Source organism: Lathyrus oleraceus, chromosome 3 (assembly GCF_024323335.1).
Source record: "Lathyrus oleraceus cultivar Zhongwan6 chromosome 3, CAAS_Psat_ZW6_1.0, whole genome shotgun sequence".
In the NCBI taxonomy this organism is placed as follows: domain Eukaryota; kingdom Viridiplantae; phylum Streptophyta; class Magnoliopsida; order Fabales; family Fabaceae; genus Lathyrus; species Lathyrus oleraceus.
In genome coordinates, this window is record NC_066581.1 from 474,680,351 (window position 1) to 474,697,798 (window position 17,448).

A 17,448-nucleotide genomic window follows, 5' to 3' on the forward strand; every position below is an offset into this window, starting at 1 on the left:
TGAAAGAAAACAACACCAGTCAATAGTAGATATGCATTTCCAGAGCATACTACCTCAACCAACCTCTGAATCTTCATATTCTCACTCCTTGAAAGAACTGCCACTTTTGAGCGTGGTGTTTGAATAACAAGATTCATGGTCCCAATCCTCTTAAATGAAATAGCAGTCAGGTTACCCCATTATTGACTTCTAACATCCAGGGAACTTGTCTTCCAACACAACATAGTACTTCAGGGAACAACTATCCAACCCTGATCAATCTACAGAAATAAGGCACACAGCAGGGATTGCACAATGTCACATCTCAACCAGCTCCACTTCTAGAGGTTAGACTTCTAAAAGTGACCTTCTTGAGCATACACACAGCTGACCCTACCCTTATCAACTTAGCAGACACAGATGTTTCCTCTTGCAGGTCAGGAGTAGGTTTCAAACAAAAATATCCCTTTGTTTGACACCTAAAAACATCTGCTCTTTAACCAGTAGCTGCATACTTGTTGAACAACATGTTCTAACATCACATAGAACATTAGTTCCACCTCCTTGGAACAAACCCTCCTTGAAAATCTTCAAGGTCTTCATATACACTACCCAAGAGAGTAAAAGAATCAGCGATCAGGTGATTCTTACCATCCTGAAGTGAGAACGTCATGATGGGTGGACTTGAGGAGACTCAAGTATCTTTGACATCTTCAGTAGGTTATGATGAAATCTTGAACACAGCAGCCTTTCATCCACATGAGGGCAAACTACATCAGAGTTTGAGTTTTGCCAGGTATTATGCAGCGGAAATCATAATACAACTCAACCTATGAACACACACTTCACCAGATCAGCCTCCAAGAACATACCAAGTTTGAATATGATTCAATACTAGCACAGCTGTCCCACACAAAGGCCAATTGCCAATCTCCAGAGGCAGGTGCACACAGTTCCTGTCATGAATAGTCCATCCACCTACTTCAAGGGACCATTCATAGAAATCACAGAACCTTCCATAGGTTCCAACATCGGTACTAACATAACTCCTTGCAGGATACCAGAAAGTATCACCCATGGATCTCATCCAGAAACAGAACAGAATGCCTGCTCTGATACCATTTGAAATTCTGGTGTAGTCAGAGTTCAGATGTTCTACTCCAAGTAATGACATCTAATCCAACATTGTTACTAATACAGCAAGACAGTTATACAAATTAAAACCCAGTACTGATATGCACACATTCACAGATGGGTCACGACATCTGCTACTTTATCACCATAGAATGGAAGAACACCCAGTTCTGTCCATCTGGTACAACGACACAGCCGAGATCAAACATAGCACTTACTTCTGTTGACCCTGCACAGTTAACAGCATGATGTCTCACCATTGATTTGAACATCACCTGTTACAGCATTACAGGTTGACCTTATTTTATAACAGATAGAATTATAACGTGCAGAAGGTAAAAACACAAGTAATTGTTAACCCAGTTAGGTGCAACATCACCTACTCTGGGGGCATACCAAGCCAGGAAGAAGATCCACTATCAGCAGTATTAATTCAGAGTTAAACTCCCCGTTTACAACTCTTCACTTAATCCCTACCCAATTCAATGTATACCTAGGAACTCCTAGATAGAAACCTCCAGTTTCCATTCCTATCACTACAAATACAATGTAATGCTAAACAACTTGAACTTGCTTCACAGCTTCGTTCAAGACCATAACAAACTCTTACCTACAGGCTTTAAGTTACAAATACTCTCAGCTTTGAACACTGAGAAACACATGGTAACCTTCCCACAGGTTGGGAGGTTTACCTCACACACACCCCTAATTTTTCATTATTTGAGGCACACGAATCCTAGGTTACAATATGTTATTTATAACCTAAGCACCCAACTGGATTTGGGCCTTTAAAAATCGCAGCAAACTTCTTCTTTGCTGTTACAAAGTCAACAGAAAGTTTCTGCTACAATCAAGGTCTTCAATCTTTTAGTTCCTAAAATATCTCCATATTTAGTTCCTAAAATATCTCCATATTTAGTTCCTAAAATATCTCCATATTTAGTTCCTAAAATATCTTCATGTTTAGTTCCTAAAATGTCTCCATATTTAGAAATTGTTTATTCTGATTGAGTCTTCAAGACCTCCACAAATAACGCTACATAGGATTCTAACTAATTTCCACATATTAGGGTGCTAACAAATAGCCTATTTGTTAGGTTCATTAATTGTGGCTCAGTTGTTAGTTTCCTGGATTTTAGATCAGCTGTTGGATTCCTGAAGAATAGCCTGAGAAAAATCCTGAAACAGAAAAACTAACCATCCTACAATTTAGCATATGCTGTTAGGAATGAATGTCACAACATTCAGTTTGACGTCCAGAACATAGACCATATGCTAAGTCTGTTATTTTCCTGAAAACAGACTGTGCTAAATGTTGTACTGTAAAAGACCAACCAGTCTATACTTCAGTATCGGCTTACAGTAATAAATGTCAAGACATCCAGTTTGACATTTTCACAATGGGCCTTATGCCAGGTCTGTTATCCTCCTGAAGAACAGACTGAATTAAATACTGAACTGAAGCAGAAAAACCAACCTGCCTATTATTCAGTATATGCTATCACTGATGAATGCCACAACATCCAGTTTGACATTCAGACAGTAGGCCTTGTGCCAGGTCTGTTATTCCCTTGATAAACAAACTGAAAATAAATACTGAGTTATAGAAGAACACCAACTGTTCTATTCCTCAGTATCTGCTGACAGGAATGAATGTCATAACATCTAGTTTGACATTCAGTAATTCCTGTATTAGCTAAACCTGCAGCATACTACTCAAGTATGTCATGACATCAGAGTACAGTTAGATGATCTAACACACAATGCAGTCAACCAAACATCTCCACAGCATGTCATGACATCAGTCAAGACATTAGAATCCAACTAGTGTTTTACCATAAAATGCAGCCAATCAAACATCTACAGTTGGAATTAGGGGCAACTCGAGTCGAAATAATGGGTGACTCAGAGTTAGTTATAAAACAGATTACAAAAGAGTACAAGTGTGTTAAAGAGAATCTCATTATGTACTTCATAATAGCTAGTCGATTGCTAAAAAGATTCGAGATGACTAGTATTCGACACATACCTCGATTGGAAAATCAATTGGCTAATGACTTGGCTCAGATTGCATCCGGGTATAAAATTTCAAAAGAAAAATTGCAAAAATTCATTGAAGTTAGAGGAAGAGTCGTGTAGACCAGATTAGCCCCATCATATTTGGAGAAAACAAAACTGGGATACGCTGATAAAGAAAACTTTGAAACATTGGCAATAGATAACCTGACAGACGAAGATTGGAGGAAACCAATAGTGGAATATTTACAGGATCCAAGGGTGTTTGTCGATCGAAAAACCAGGCTAATGGTCAAGTCGAAGCAGCTAATAAGGTGATTATTGGTTTGATTAAGAAGCATGTGGGGAAGAAACCTAGAAATTAGCACAAAACTTTAGATCAAATTTTATGGGCATGTCAGACTTCTCCCAAGGAAGCCACTAATTCGACCCCTTTTCGACTGACCTTTGGTCATGATGCAGTTTTACCAGTAGAAATTTATCTACAATCCACAAGAATTCAGAGGCATCATGAAATTCCATCAAAATCATATTGGAACATGATGTTGGATGAAATAGTCGATCTAGATGAAGAAAGACTAAATGCCTTGGAATTATTAAAACGATAAAAGATGATAGTAGAGAACTCTTATAATAAGAAGGTTAAACTTAAAACGTTTTTGCCTGAAGACTTGGTCTGAAAAGTTGTCCTTCCAATGGATCGAAAGGATAGGATCTTAGGGAAGTGGTCTCCCAAGTGGGAAGGTCCTTTTCAAATTTTGCAATTATTCTCTAATGGTGCCTATGAGATTGAGGAACTTAGTGAAGACAAAAGAATCTTGAGAGTAAATGGAAAATATTTTAAAAGATATAGGCCAACACTCCAAGAAATAAAAATAAGAAACGAGTAATCGTGTGTAAGTTAAACAAAGTCAATATGGTAAAGTGTGCCGAAATGGCTTAAATTCGCTTTAAAGGCCCAAAGGGATAATATTTATTACAACCAAAACTTATCAAATGGGCAAATGGAAAAGGAGACTATAACTAAAAAGAGAGATTAGCCTTTATGTGGAGGTACTTTGTCTTGAAAAGTTCTAGGAGTTTCTCACATAATGACCATTTCGGGCGGAGAAGTATGAGCTCTGACTCAAGTTTGCGCACTTTTTCGATGAACTCCATACCAAACTCTAGCTCTTTAGCCATCAAGGCATCATCGAACTCCAAAAGTTCACTTTTGCTCTTTTCGGCTTCAGAAATTTTGGCTTGCAGTTCCTTTATCTGTTTTCTCCATGAAGCAATGTCACGATCATGGCCTTCGATCTCCTCTTTGTTCTTTTGTTTCGTCTGCTCCAGTTCCATTACCTTGTTGGTAGACTCAGTGGCGGCATCCCAAGCAGCTGCTTTAGAACCAACCTTTTGTTCTATCTCCTTGGTTATCTGGGGTAGTAGCTTATGATCTTCGACAGCTTGGTCGATCATAGTACCAAGCTCCAGGATAATGTTGGCAACTTCAGGAGAAGCTTCTAGTAGATTGACTTGGTTAAGTACAACCTTCAATGTTAGGGGGGCAGAGGGATCAACCAGTAGGAGCAGGAATAAATCACTCTTGAAGACCTTTTCCTTAATTTTCGAGAGCATTTCATATCTAGGTGTACTCGAAGGTTGGTCATCAGATGTCATAGCAGTGTTAAGCCTTTTCTCAGAGGAGCTTTCCTTACAGCTCAGTATAGCTTTTAGGTTTTCAAGTGGTTGGTTTCGTTTCAGAATTGCTAGTTCTTCTGAAGAGAAACCCCTAGTGCTTCCTGTCAAAACCCTGCCTTCTTGAATAGCTACAATGGTTGGAGTGGCAAGAGTTTGACTCTGAGTTTGTCCTTTGCCTGTGTCCTGGTTCCCCTCACCATTGTCTTCCTCTTATTCGAAGCCTCCATCATCATCACCAGCATTAAGTGGGGTTTGGTTGCCTTCGTCTTCCTCCTCTATTACCATATATTCGCCATCGTTACCCTATTGGTTGGTGTTGATTGTGCCTTCGATGTTAGGTGAACTATCTTCAGGTTTGTCTCCAGCTCGAACCTCTTCATCCACCACCATAGTATCCTTTTTCACTCCAGCTTGGTCCTCTTTGCTTGAATTAGCTTCGTGATCAGAACCGTTGATATGTGAATGTTGGGTAGTGGTTTTTGGTGGCGAAGTCTCAAGCTCACCAAGAATGGGTTGATTGATTTCACTCATGGAGATTTTCTCGGATGATGGTCGATAGGTAGGTTCTCCGACACTATTAAGGATATATGCTATAGAAGTTGGCATGGAGGAAGTTGTAGTTGTTGTTCGCACGGTAGTACCTACACCATCCTAAAACCAAAACAATTGAAAGATAAGTGGTAGAAGATAATAAATCAACTAATCAAGATAAAGTGAGGTATGTTTTTACCTTTTCCCCTTCGACCCCAGGGCTGGAGTTATCACTTTCGCTCTGAGTCGTTGTTATCTTCACCATAACCTCAGGGGTAGGCTCTTGAATAGTTAATGCAGTATGCCTTTTCTTGGCAAACTTTTTTTGAGGTTGGCTCAAAGCTTAAGTGATTTTTGGCTATTGTTTTCTTTTCCTGGAAGTAAGGTCGAGAACAGAACATACAATATAATAGGATAACCAAAGAATGAGAAAAGAAATGTGCTCATAGTCAGAGACCTCTTTAACATAATCTTGGTGGTCTTGAATATAAGCATTAAATCTAGAATGGGTGAAAGAAAATATGGGTTTAATCTTTTTTTAAGAGTATGGTTGAAAGTATCCCTGACTGGTCGAAGGCTAGTAATGGAAGCAACAAAGAAAAGAGTGGGGGTTATCATTTTGCAGCAAAGGTGAAATGTATTTGTTGAAAATTCCCATAAGTAAACGGCTGAGATGAGCATGTTGGCGTTGTACTTGGGACCAATCCTTGACAATTGAATCAAGTCAAAAATGTCTTGGTCTTTCCAAATTTGTCCTTTCTTCCTTTCCAATATGTTCAACCAATTGAGATAAGTTTCATTGTTAGTAGAAGGAGAAGAACAAAATACACGGTGGGGTAATTCCATAAACCATAACTCAAAGATTGGGTCCTCAAACGCACGATGTTTACAATAGAGCAAACAAGGGAAATTTTTGCTCAACTTAACAGGTTTTACAGAATATTTAGGTAAAGGACCCAATGCATGAACACTACCTGAGATAAAAAAAGGAATTAATACCTAGGAAACCCTGATTATGGCCTTCTCTTTCTCCATTGGTGGTTTATGGATGTAGGTGTGGTTGCTAGAGTAAAAAAGAGTAGTAACATCATCAGCGGAAGGAATTGGGAGTTATTGCTTTCATCCAGAAGAAGAAGCCCTTTTCTTTTTAGAACTTGAGTAGAAGATAAAAATGGAAGTTGTAGAAAATAAGATCTTTTAGAGTTCAAAAGAGAGAGTAATATGGTAAAGAAGAAGAAATAAGCGAAGGAAAGGTTATATATATAGTTTGAAGTAGGACCTTTCAATTTTCTCCCTCCAAACTTATAACCCACTAACATTTTAATTTAAAATCATTAATAATAAATGATTTAATTTTTCATTTAATGTGGTTAAATTGTGTGGCCTACGATGGGTTTGGAAATCGGAGCCATGAGTGTAGGTGCTTGCACGTTCTAGACGTGGCAGTTGAGTGAAAACATGCATGGTGTCAGTTAAACAGCGGAAGTCGTGATGGCAGTTATGTCTGCAGAATGACTTGGATAGTGTTGTGAATTCGAATAAAAACACCATCTTTCTTCTATATTGTAGATATGATCGAAAAATTGCCTTTTTTTGGGGGGGGGGGGGATCTATTAGCCTAAGAATTTTAGCTTAATGTTTCAACATGAAGGTGTGGTATAAAGGTAAGAAAATGATGAGCGTTCAAGTTATTAGTTTCGACATATTAATCATTTTGACAGAGGTGATGAAATTGACCCACTTATCGGGGGCAGTAAGTTCAGCTTGTGTAACAACCCAGTTTTTAATATTTATTTCTTATATTATTATTATATTATATTTTATTTATTTGGAGTGTTAATTAATTAATTGGTTGTTAGGTAGTATAATAATTGATTATATTGATTAACTTGGTGTGTATACTGTGTTGGTTTAATTTATTTGAACTAAATAGAGATATTATAATACTAGGTCTTATTGGGCCTAATAGTTAAATTAGAGGTATCATTCTTTAAGCCCAAATATAATACTAGAATAGTAAGGGGTGAGGAGAGTGAGAAGTAGGATTCATTTGGTTATTTGACGGCAACAGAGAAAGAAAAGAGGAAAAGTAAGGAGAATAGGGGAAGAACAAGAGAGAAACTAAGGTTTCTAGAAAATTGAAGAGGTAAGGGGGAGAATCCTTATTATTATGGGTTAGTATAATTGGGTCAATGGATAGAAGTATGTTTAGGTTAAAATCCCTAATTTTGTATGGTTGTTTGAAATTGTTAGGTTTGATGAGTAATCTTTGATTTGTGATGAGTAATTTCGTTTTGGAAATTGATATAGGGGTGAAATTGAGTGACAAATTGAGAAGCCACTTATTTTATTTAATTCCATTACAGTAATTGTAACGTTCAGTAAAATTCAAAGTTTACACTGAGTAACCGGTTACCCCTAATGCGTTAACCGGTTACATGCTGAAAAATCTCCCCAGAAACTGTATTTTGTTTTCGTGTTAACCGGTTACCCTAAAAGTGTTAATCGGTTACTTAATTAAAAATTTGCCCAGAATTGTATTCTGTTTTCAGGATAACCGGTTACCTCAAATACGTTAACCGGTTACCATTGTTGAAAAATGAAAAATTGAGACTTTAAATGATGTAACCATTTTGAAATGAAATCTAGGTGTGCGTATTTGATAAATGGCTTATATATGTGAATGATGTATTTGTATGAATGTGTATATGTACCATTGGTCGATAATTCATAGAGTTGAATTATGGTGATATGCGGAATGTAAGATGATAGAGATGATCTTAATTGCATATATTATTAGTATTTGTACATTCATTCATGGCATGGTCGGCTTTATGGTGGAAGCGGTGAAACTGTGGATTCACATGGTAATAGACGTTGATCCTTGAAGGGAAATAGGCGTAGAAGACGTTGATCCTTAATTGGAAATAGGCGTAGTGGCTTTGATCTTGTCCGGATCGGAAGCGTGGCTTGGATTCTAGATATTGAATCGGAAAGCGGTGAAACATTGGGTTGACATGGCGGTACCACATGCATAGAGTCACATGTCTTGCATTGAGTCACATTAGAGTTATGTGATAATTGAATATATGCATTGATGTGATTGTTATGTGTGTATGAGATATGGTAATTGAATTTGGTGATGTTTGGATACATAACTTGGAAAAATATGTGATTATGTGATCATTGTAGTTATGTGTATATTCGGGAATATAGTATTGGATTTTAATATTATACTCCCTGAGTTTTGATGGATGTTTGAAACATGTGAAATAAATGTTGGTTAGTATTATTTACATGGTTATACAAGGTGTGATGAATTCTGTTAATTGTTGATTTAATCATTGTGCTTTATTATACTTCTTCATAATGATTTGAATTCTCACCCTTCTGTTTGAATGTTGTCTTTACATGGGCATCGTGCAGATACTCAAGAGTAGTATTGCCGAAGTAAGTGGAAGGTAGCTCATTCGAGATTTAACCGAAGAGCTTCCGTATTTTAGTTGGAGACTAGGTAGTGAGTCAATGCTCTGGTCATGTAACACGGGGTAGATTAGTAGTATTGAACTCATATCTTATTTGGATATGTATTATGTTATTACTTGTGAACACGTTTAATTGCAATTGGATGTTTGAGAGGCCATAGTGCCAAATATGCTGGATATGGTTTTATTCTATCTTGAGGAAATTATTGAGAGATGATTATGGTATGGGACATGAATCATTTTATGAAATACATGAGTATTCATTATTTTCCGCTGCGAACGCATATTCTTGTATACTCATGATATTTGAAATGTGTTATTTAAAATGACCAGGTGTATTGTGTATTGATGATGAACGATGTTGGTTTTTGAAAGCTTTTAGTTTTTGAAAACGTCGATGTGACGCCCTTTTGTTTATATGCGTGCTTATTTACTCTGATTATATGTTAAGTATTTTGAGGGATAAAAAGGGGTGTTACATTAGTGGTATCAGAGCACGGTCGACCAGTTGGTCAATAGTCGTTAATGTTCCCAATCCTGTTGTATTTGATTTGTGTATCTGACACGATCGATACTGTTGTCTGGTTGTTCGGGCTGTTTAGGACGATGGTTGCATGCAGGAATGATGATGCCATTGTTGAGGCGCTGAGGATGTTGGCTGACTCTATTGGTCAGATCCCTCAAGCGAATGCTGGTAACCGGAATGGAGATGATGATGAGTTCCGTGCTTTGGGAAGGTTCCAGAGGAACAATCCTCCTGTCTTTGAGGGTGAGCATGAACCTGATAAAGCTCAAGCTTGGCTGAAGGTAATTGAGAAGATCTTCAGAGTCATGAACTGTATTGATGCTCAGAAAGTGCAGTTTAGTACTCATATGCTTGAGAAGGAAGCTGAAGATTGGTGGAACAACACTCTTCAGAGGTTTGAGGAAGATATCATTGAGGTTACTTGGGCTCTTTTCCGTGATGTCTTCTTGGAGAACTATTTTCCAGAAGATTGTCGTGGGAAGAAAGAGGTGGAGTTCCTTGAATTGAAGCAAGGAAATGGTATTATTGCTATGTATACTGCTAGATTTCAGGAGCTTATCAAGTATCGTCCTCATTACAATACTGCTAATGTTGAGAGATCTAAATGCTTGAAGTTTGTGAATGGCTTGAGACATGATATCAAGAAGGCCATTGGTTACCAACAGATTACTCGTTTTGCGGAGTTGGTTAACAAGAGTCGGATTTATGATGAAGATAGTAGGGAAAGTGCTTCTTTCTACAAGAGTTTGAAGGGGGAAAATCAGGATTGAGGGAAACCGTATGATGACAAGAGGAAACAATCTGGTTTTGGCAAGAAGCCAAGTGGGGGAGGATCTTCTACTCCACTTAAGTGTTTCAAACATGGTGTTGAAGGTCATCGTGCTGTTGATTGTGGTAAGGATTATGTGACGTGTTTCAAGTGTGGCAAGAGTGGTCACAAAGCAAATAAGTGTGGAGTTGGTTCGAGTGTGACTTGTTACAATCCTGGGGAGAAAGGTCACATTAGTACCAAATATGATAAGCTGAAGAAGGAGCAAGCGAAGGGAAAGGTGTTTGCATTGTCTGGTGCGGAGGCCACTACCGATGATAGGCTAATCCAAGGTACGTGCTTTATTAATGGTACCCCTTTGATTGCCATTATTGATATCGGTGCAACACATTCTTTCATTTCTTTGGATTGTTCTAAGAGATTGAATCTTATATTATCTGATATGCGTAGAAGTATGGTTATTGATACACCTGATATGGGTTCTGTTTCTACTTCTTATGTGTGTCTGAATTGTCCGTTGAGTAACTTTGATAGGGATTTTGGAATTGATTTAGTCTGTCTTCCTTTAGAGCAGCTTGATGTGATTTTGGGTATGAATTGGTTAGAATTTAATCGGGTGTATATCAACTGTTTTGAGACGATGGTTATTTTCCTGAGGTTGGTGCTAAGGAAGATTGGTTCGTGTCTGCTAAGCAAGTTGATGAATCGGTGCAAGGTGGTGCCGAGTTGTTTATGTTGTTGGCAACTTTAGATATTCGTGAGAAGAAGACGATTGGAGAATTGCCAATAGTTTGTGAGTTTGCGGAGGTATTTCCTGAAGATATAAGTGATTTACCGTCGGAACGTGAGGTTGAGTTTTCGATTGATTTAGTTCCTGGAACTAGTCCTGTATCGATGGCTCCCTATCGAATGTCTGCTTCTGAGTTGAAAGAGTTGAAGAGTCAACTTGAAGACTTGCTTGAGAAGAGGTTTATTCGTCCTAGTGTGTCGCCGTGGGGTGCACCTGTTCTGTTAGTCAAGAAGAAAGAAGGTTCTATGAGATTATGTGTTGATTATAGACAACTGAACAAAGTGACGATTAAGAACAAGTATCCACTTCCGAGGATTGACGATCTGATGGATCAGCTGGTTGGAGCTTGTGTGTTTAGCAAGATTGATTTGAGGTCCGGGTATCATCAGATTCGTGTAAAGGCTGAGGATATTCAAAAGACTACTTTTCGGACAAGGTATGATCACTACGAGTACTCCGTGATGCCTTTTGGTGTGACTAATGCACCTGGTGTATTTATGGAGTATATGAATAGAATTTTCCATGATTATCTGGATAATTTTGTTGTTGTGTTCATCGATGATATATTGATTTATTCTAAGAGTGAAGAGGATCATGCCGAGCATTTGAAGGTTGTGCTATCGGTGTTGAAAGAGAAGAAGTTGTTTGCTAAACTCTCTAAATGTGAGTTTTGGTTGAGTGAAGTAAGTTTTCTTGGGCATGTGATTTTGAGTGGTGGTATTTCTATGGATCCTACGAAGATTGAAGTTGTATCCCAATGGGAAGCTCCCAAGTCTGTTGCCGAGATTAGAAGTTTCCTTGGTTTGGTTGGTTATTATAGGAAGTTCATTGAAGGATTTTCTAAGCAGTCGTTACCATTGACGCAATTGACTAGGAAAGGTCAAGCTTTCATCTGGACTTCGCAGTGTGAGGCAAATTTTCAAGAGCTTAAGAGAAGATTGACTACGGCTCCTATTTTGATTTTACCGGATCCGTTAGAACCTTTCGTTGTGTATTGTGATGCTTCTTTGTTGGGTTTGGGAGGTGTTTTGATGCAAAAAGGGCAAGTGGAAGCTTATGCGTCAAGGCAACTTAAAGTTCATGAGAGGAATTATCCGACGCATGATTTAGAGTTGGCCGCCATTGTGTTTGTGTTGAAGCTTTGGAGACACTATTTGTTTGGATCGAGATTTGATGTGTTTAGTGATCACAAGAGTTTGAAGTACTTGTTCGATCAGAAAGAATTGAATATGAGGCAAAGGAGATGGTTGGAATTCTTGAAAGATTATGATTTTGGTTTGAATTACCATCCGGGAAAGGTGAATGTCGTAGTTATTTTATTTCTTATTAGTATCTATTTCTTATATTATTATTATATTTTATTTTATTTATTTGGAGTGTTAATTAATTAATTGGTTGTTAGGTAGTATAATAATTGATTATATTAATTAACTTGGTGTGTATACTGTGTTGGTTTAATTTATTTGAACTAAATAGAGATATTATAATACTAGGTCTTATTGGGCCTAATAATTAAATTAGAGGTATCATTCTTTAAGCCCAAATATAATACTAGAATAGTAAGGGGTGAGGAGAGTGAGAAGTAGGATTCATTTGGTCATTTGACGGCAACAGAGAAAGAAAAGAGGAAAAGTAAGGAGAAGAGGGGAAGAACAAGAGAGAAGCTAAGGTTTCCAGAAAATTGAAGAGGTAAGGGGGAGAATCCTTATTATTATGGGTTAGTATAATTGGGTCAATGGGTAGAAGTATGTTTAGGTTTAAATCCCTAAATTTGTATGGTTGTTTGAAATTGTTAGGTTTGATGAGTAATCTTTGATTTGTGATGAGTAATTTTGTTTTAGAAATTGATATAGGGGTGAAATTGAGTGACAAATTGAGAAGCCACTTATTTTATTTAATTCCATTACAGTAATTGTAACATTCAGTAAAATTCAAAGTTTACACTGAGTAACCGGTTAACCCTAATGCGTTAACCGGTTACATGCTGAAAAATCTCCCCAGAAACTGTATTCTGTTTTCGTGTTAACCGGTTACCCTAAAAGCGTTAATCGGTTACTTAGTTAAAAATATGCCCAGAATTGTATTCTGTTTTCAGGATAACCGGTTACCTCAAATATGTTAACCGGTTACCACTGTTGAAAAATGAAAATTTGAGACTTTAAATGTTGTAACCATTTTGAAATGAAATCTAGGTGTGCGTATTTGATAAATGGCTTATATATGTGAATGATGTATTTGTATGAATGTGTATATGTACCATTGTTGGATAATTCATAGAGTTGAATTATGGTGATATGCGGAATGTAAGATGGTAGAGATGATCTTAATTGCATATATTGTTGGTATTTGTACATTCATTCATGGCATGGTCGGCTTTATGGTGGAAGCGGTGAAACTGTGGATTCACATGGTAATAGACGTTGATCCTTGAAGGGAAATAGGCGTAGAAGACGTTGATCCTTAATTGGAAATAGGCGTAGTGGCTTTGATCTTGTCCGGATCGGAAGCGTGGCTTGGATTCTAGATATTGAATCGGAAAGCGGTGAAACGTTGGGTTCACATTGCTGTACCACATGCATAGAGTCACATGTCTTGCATTGAGTCACATTAGAGTTATGTGATAATTGAATATATGCATTGATGTGATTGTTATGTGTGTATGAGATATGGTAATTGAATTTGGTGATGTTTGGATATATAACTTGGCAAAATATGTGATTATGTGATAATTGTAGTTATGTGTATATTCGGGAATATAGTATTGGATTTTAATATTATACTCCTTGAGTTTTGATGGATGTTTGAAACATGTGAAATAAATGTTGGTTAGTATTATTTACATGGTTATACAAGGTGTGATGAATTCTGTTAATTGTTGATTTAATCATTGTGATTTATTATACTTCTTCATAATGATTTGAATTTTCACCCTTTTGTTTGAATGTTGTCTTTACATGGGCATCGTGCAGATACTCAAGAGTAGTATTATCGAAGTAAGTGGAAGGTAGCTCATTCGAGATTTAACCGGAGAGCTTCCGTATTTTAGTTGGAGACTAGGTAGTGAGTCAATGCTCTGGTCATGTAACAAGGGGTAGATTAGTAGTATTGAACTCATATCTTATTTGGATATGTATTATGTTATTACTTGTGAACACGTTTAATTGCAATTTGCTGTTTGAGAGGCTATAGTGCCAAATATGTTGGATATGGTTTTATTCTATCTTGAGGAGATTATTGAGAGATGATTATGGTATGGGACATGAATCATTTATGAAATACATGAGTATTCATTATTTTCCGCTGCGAACGCATATTCTTGTATACTCATGATATTTGAAATGTGTTATTTGAAATGATCAGGTGTATTATGTATTGATGATGAACGATGTTGATTTTTGAAAGCTTTTAGTTTTTGAAAACGTCGATGTGACGTCCTTTTGTTTATATGCGTGTTTATTTACTCTGATTATATGTTAAGTATTTTGGGGTATAAAAAGGGGTGTTACAGCTTGTCTATCATATGTTTTAGGGTTTAGCATGTATGTTGTTGAAGTACAATTGTCACATAAACGTGAGGTTTGCATCGACATAAAAAAACCTTAAATATCTGTGTCTAAACTTTATGATATACATTCATATGCTTATATTCTTTTAGCCAGCACGCCAAAAAAATCATAAATCAATCGATCTATTTCTCTCTTTCTACCTCACCTCCTTTCTCTCTCCAATTTTTTAATACACACTTGTGAAATTATTAGCAGTATTTTTTTTTTAATTTAATTATAATTATTTATGTGGTGTATTTATTCATACATATTTTATTGCACTATACTATACGAGTCATAGGTAAAATTGTGTTGAGATCTTTAATTTGATTTAATAATAAGACCAAAAATATTGAATGTGAGTAAACAATATTTTTATATTGGATTCTTAATAAGAAGACCAAAAATATTGAATGTGACTAAACAATATTTTTATATTGGATTCTTACGTAAAAATAACATATAAACAAATCACGAATTATTTAGTTCTATAGATTGAAGTACATGTTTAATATTTGAAGATACTATTTTAAAAAAATCCAACCATTACTATCATACAACTAAAGAACTTTAAAATTACATAAATTATACCTATAGCATGTGTATATATTTTATGATTTATATATTGATTTTATTCTATTATAAAAAGAATATTTAAAAGTATAAAAATTATATTATTTATTATGTATTTTTACAATGGGTTTGAATATTCTCTTTCTCTCTTAAAATTGTAAAAAAAACCTGAGTGAAAAAAATATGGATGAAAAATCCTTAAAAGAGATTAATTTTAAAATAAAAATAATAATAATAATAATAATAATAACAATAATAATAACTAAAATTACATAGTATCCTCATTTAAATAAAATAAAATTAAATGGTTTTAGTTGAATTGTGATTCGTCAAATTAAAGAAAGAAGAAAAAACTTAAAATTGGAGAATTTATATTTTTAATAATTAAATGTTAATTAGTAAAAGACCATATTCTAAAAAATAAAAGAAAAACTTATATCTCTTTTATCTATTAAAACCCTTTTTAATTCAGAATATAAAATGTTATTTTCATAAAATTTGAACAATTGTTTTTACCAATCATCATATACATATAGCGATTCAAGATAATGAATGTTTACAATTGTTTATTAAAAATAAAAAAGAATAAAGATAAATCAAAATGAAATTGAAGATAATTTTAAACTATTGTACAAATGAAACTAACCTTACAAATAAAATAAATAGATAATAACTCAAAGAAAGTGTCATAAAAATAAAACCATTATAAATAAAAGCCACTAATAGAGTATACCGAAATTTCAATTACAAAAATATAGAATAAATTAAATTTGGACCATTTAAAAGAAAGCACTTGAAATCAAAATAATGGAATCACAAAGCATAAACAACATATCTAAAACTTCAAAACAACTAAATTGTATGTTTTATAGATACTTATAGATATTTATCATGATTTAAGTGTGACAATTCTTTATGAAACGCTATTAAAGTATATATTAATGGTGGAAATTTGAGATTTTATATATCATTACATATCTCAAAGACAAGATTCCGAGGAGGCCGTATGAAAATTATTAATTATTAAAAGTACATAAGTTAGTAACAAATTAAGTTGACAATGTCTAATAAAAACTAATTTTAGAAAAGTGAGAACCATAACAAAACAAGTGCCACTTCAAACTCTAACAAAATCGTTTTTCACCTCCATGCATCTTTTCTCCATCATCATTCAAACCTCATCACACCCAAATACAAAAACACATCATTAACACAACACATCAACATGCAATCTTTGGTTTCAAAACAATCCAACAAAAAGAAACATCCAAACACACCTAATTCCAACAACCCATATTATCTCTTCGTCATAGCAATCATAGCCGCAGCCTTCATCCTCTTCGTATTCTATTCCCGACAAACAGATCCCCGACACATATGCTCCACCGTCGGACCCATCACGCCGGCCCAAACCATCATCGCTGACGAATTCGCAACATCATCAATCCCCTTAGTCACAATCTTCCACTACGCGACGGCGCGTGACGTTCCCCAACAGTCCAAAAACGAGATCAGAAGACCATTCGACGTACTACAATCCTTAGGGCCATGCAACTTCCTCGTATTTGGAATAGGTCACGACGCGCTTATGTGGGATTCGTTTAACCCACGTGGCACCACGTTATTCCTCGAAGAAGATCCAAAGTGGACAATCTCTTCCCTCAGGCGTTTTCCTATTTTACGCGCCTACACGGTGCGTTACAACACGCGCCTCATAGAAGCCAACGCATTATTATCATCCTACAAGAAGAATTGCGGGGTGCTCGACGGAGACGATCACCCCCTCAAGGATGATCGTAAATGTAGGCTAGCATTGGGTGATTTTCCGAATGAGGTGTATGATCGTGATTGGGATGTGATTATGATTGATGCGCCGAGGGGGTATTTTCCGTCGGCTCCAGGGAGGATGGCGGTGATATATTCTGCAGCTGTGATGGCGCGTGGAAGGAAACAAGCGGGTGTGACGCACGTGTTTCTTCATGATGTAGATAGAGTTGTTGAGAGATTGTATGCTAAGGAGTTTTTGTGCATGAAATATAGAGTTGGTGGTGTAAAGAAACTTTGGCACTTTGTTATTCCACCTGCTCTTAATGTTACAGATACTGCACATGGATTTTGCTAAAATGGTTATGGTTTTTTCTTTTTTGAGATTTCTTTTCTAACTTTGTTTTGTCTTCTGAAGTTTACACAAAGTTACCTCATTCATTTCTGATTATCCTTCGTACATGGATTTGCATATACAGGTGAAAAACAAAGTAACATTTACTCAATTTTCGACAGCAAATGATGAGATTAATAACACTATTGTGTGCACCTAAAGAGATTAAGAATAGTGAATCGTATAATTTTGCAGAATTTATATTTGTTGAGCAATTTTAAATTTCATTAGCTAAGATGATATACATACATACATGTAGTAT

The 17,448-nt window shown here is 36.0% G+C and overlaps 1 protein-coding gene across 1 annotated transcript; it reads left to right on the forward strand.

The window, feature by feature from the left end:
- Positions 1-16,124: 16,124 nt before the first annotated feature.
- LOC127131709 (probable methyltransferase At1g27930) lies at positions 16,125-17,150 on the forward strand. The gene has a single exon (XM_051060626.1). The coding sequence runs from the start codon at positions 16,254-16,256 to the stop codon at positions 17,148-17,150; it is 897 nt and encodes a 298-aa protein (XP_050916583.1). The 5' UTR covers positions 16,125-16,253.
- The last annotated feature ends 298 nt before the right edge of the window (positions 17,151-17,448 follow it).

What these genes read in the sequence shown, in the direction of transcription:
- LOC127131709 (XM_051060626.1), top strand. Translation starts at nt 16,254, where the DNA reads ATGCAATCTTTGGTTTCAAAACAATCCAACAAAAAGAAACATCCAAAC.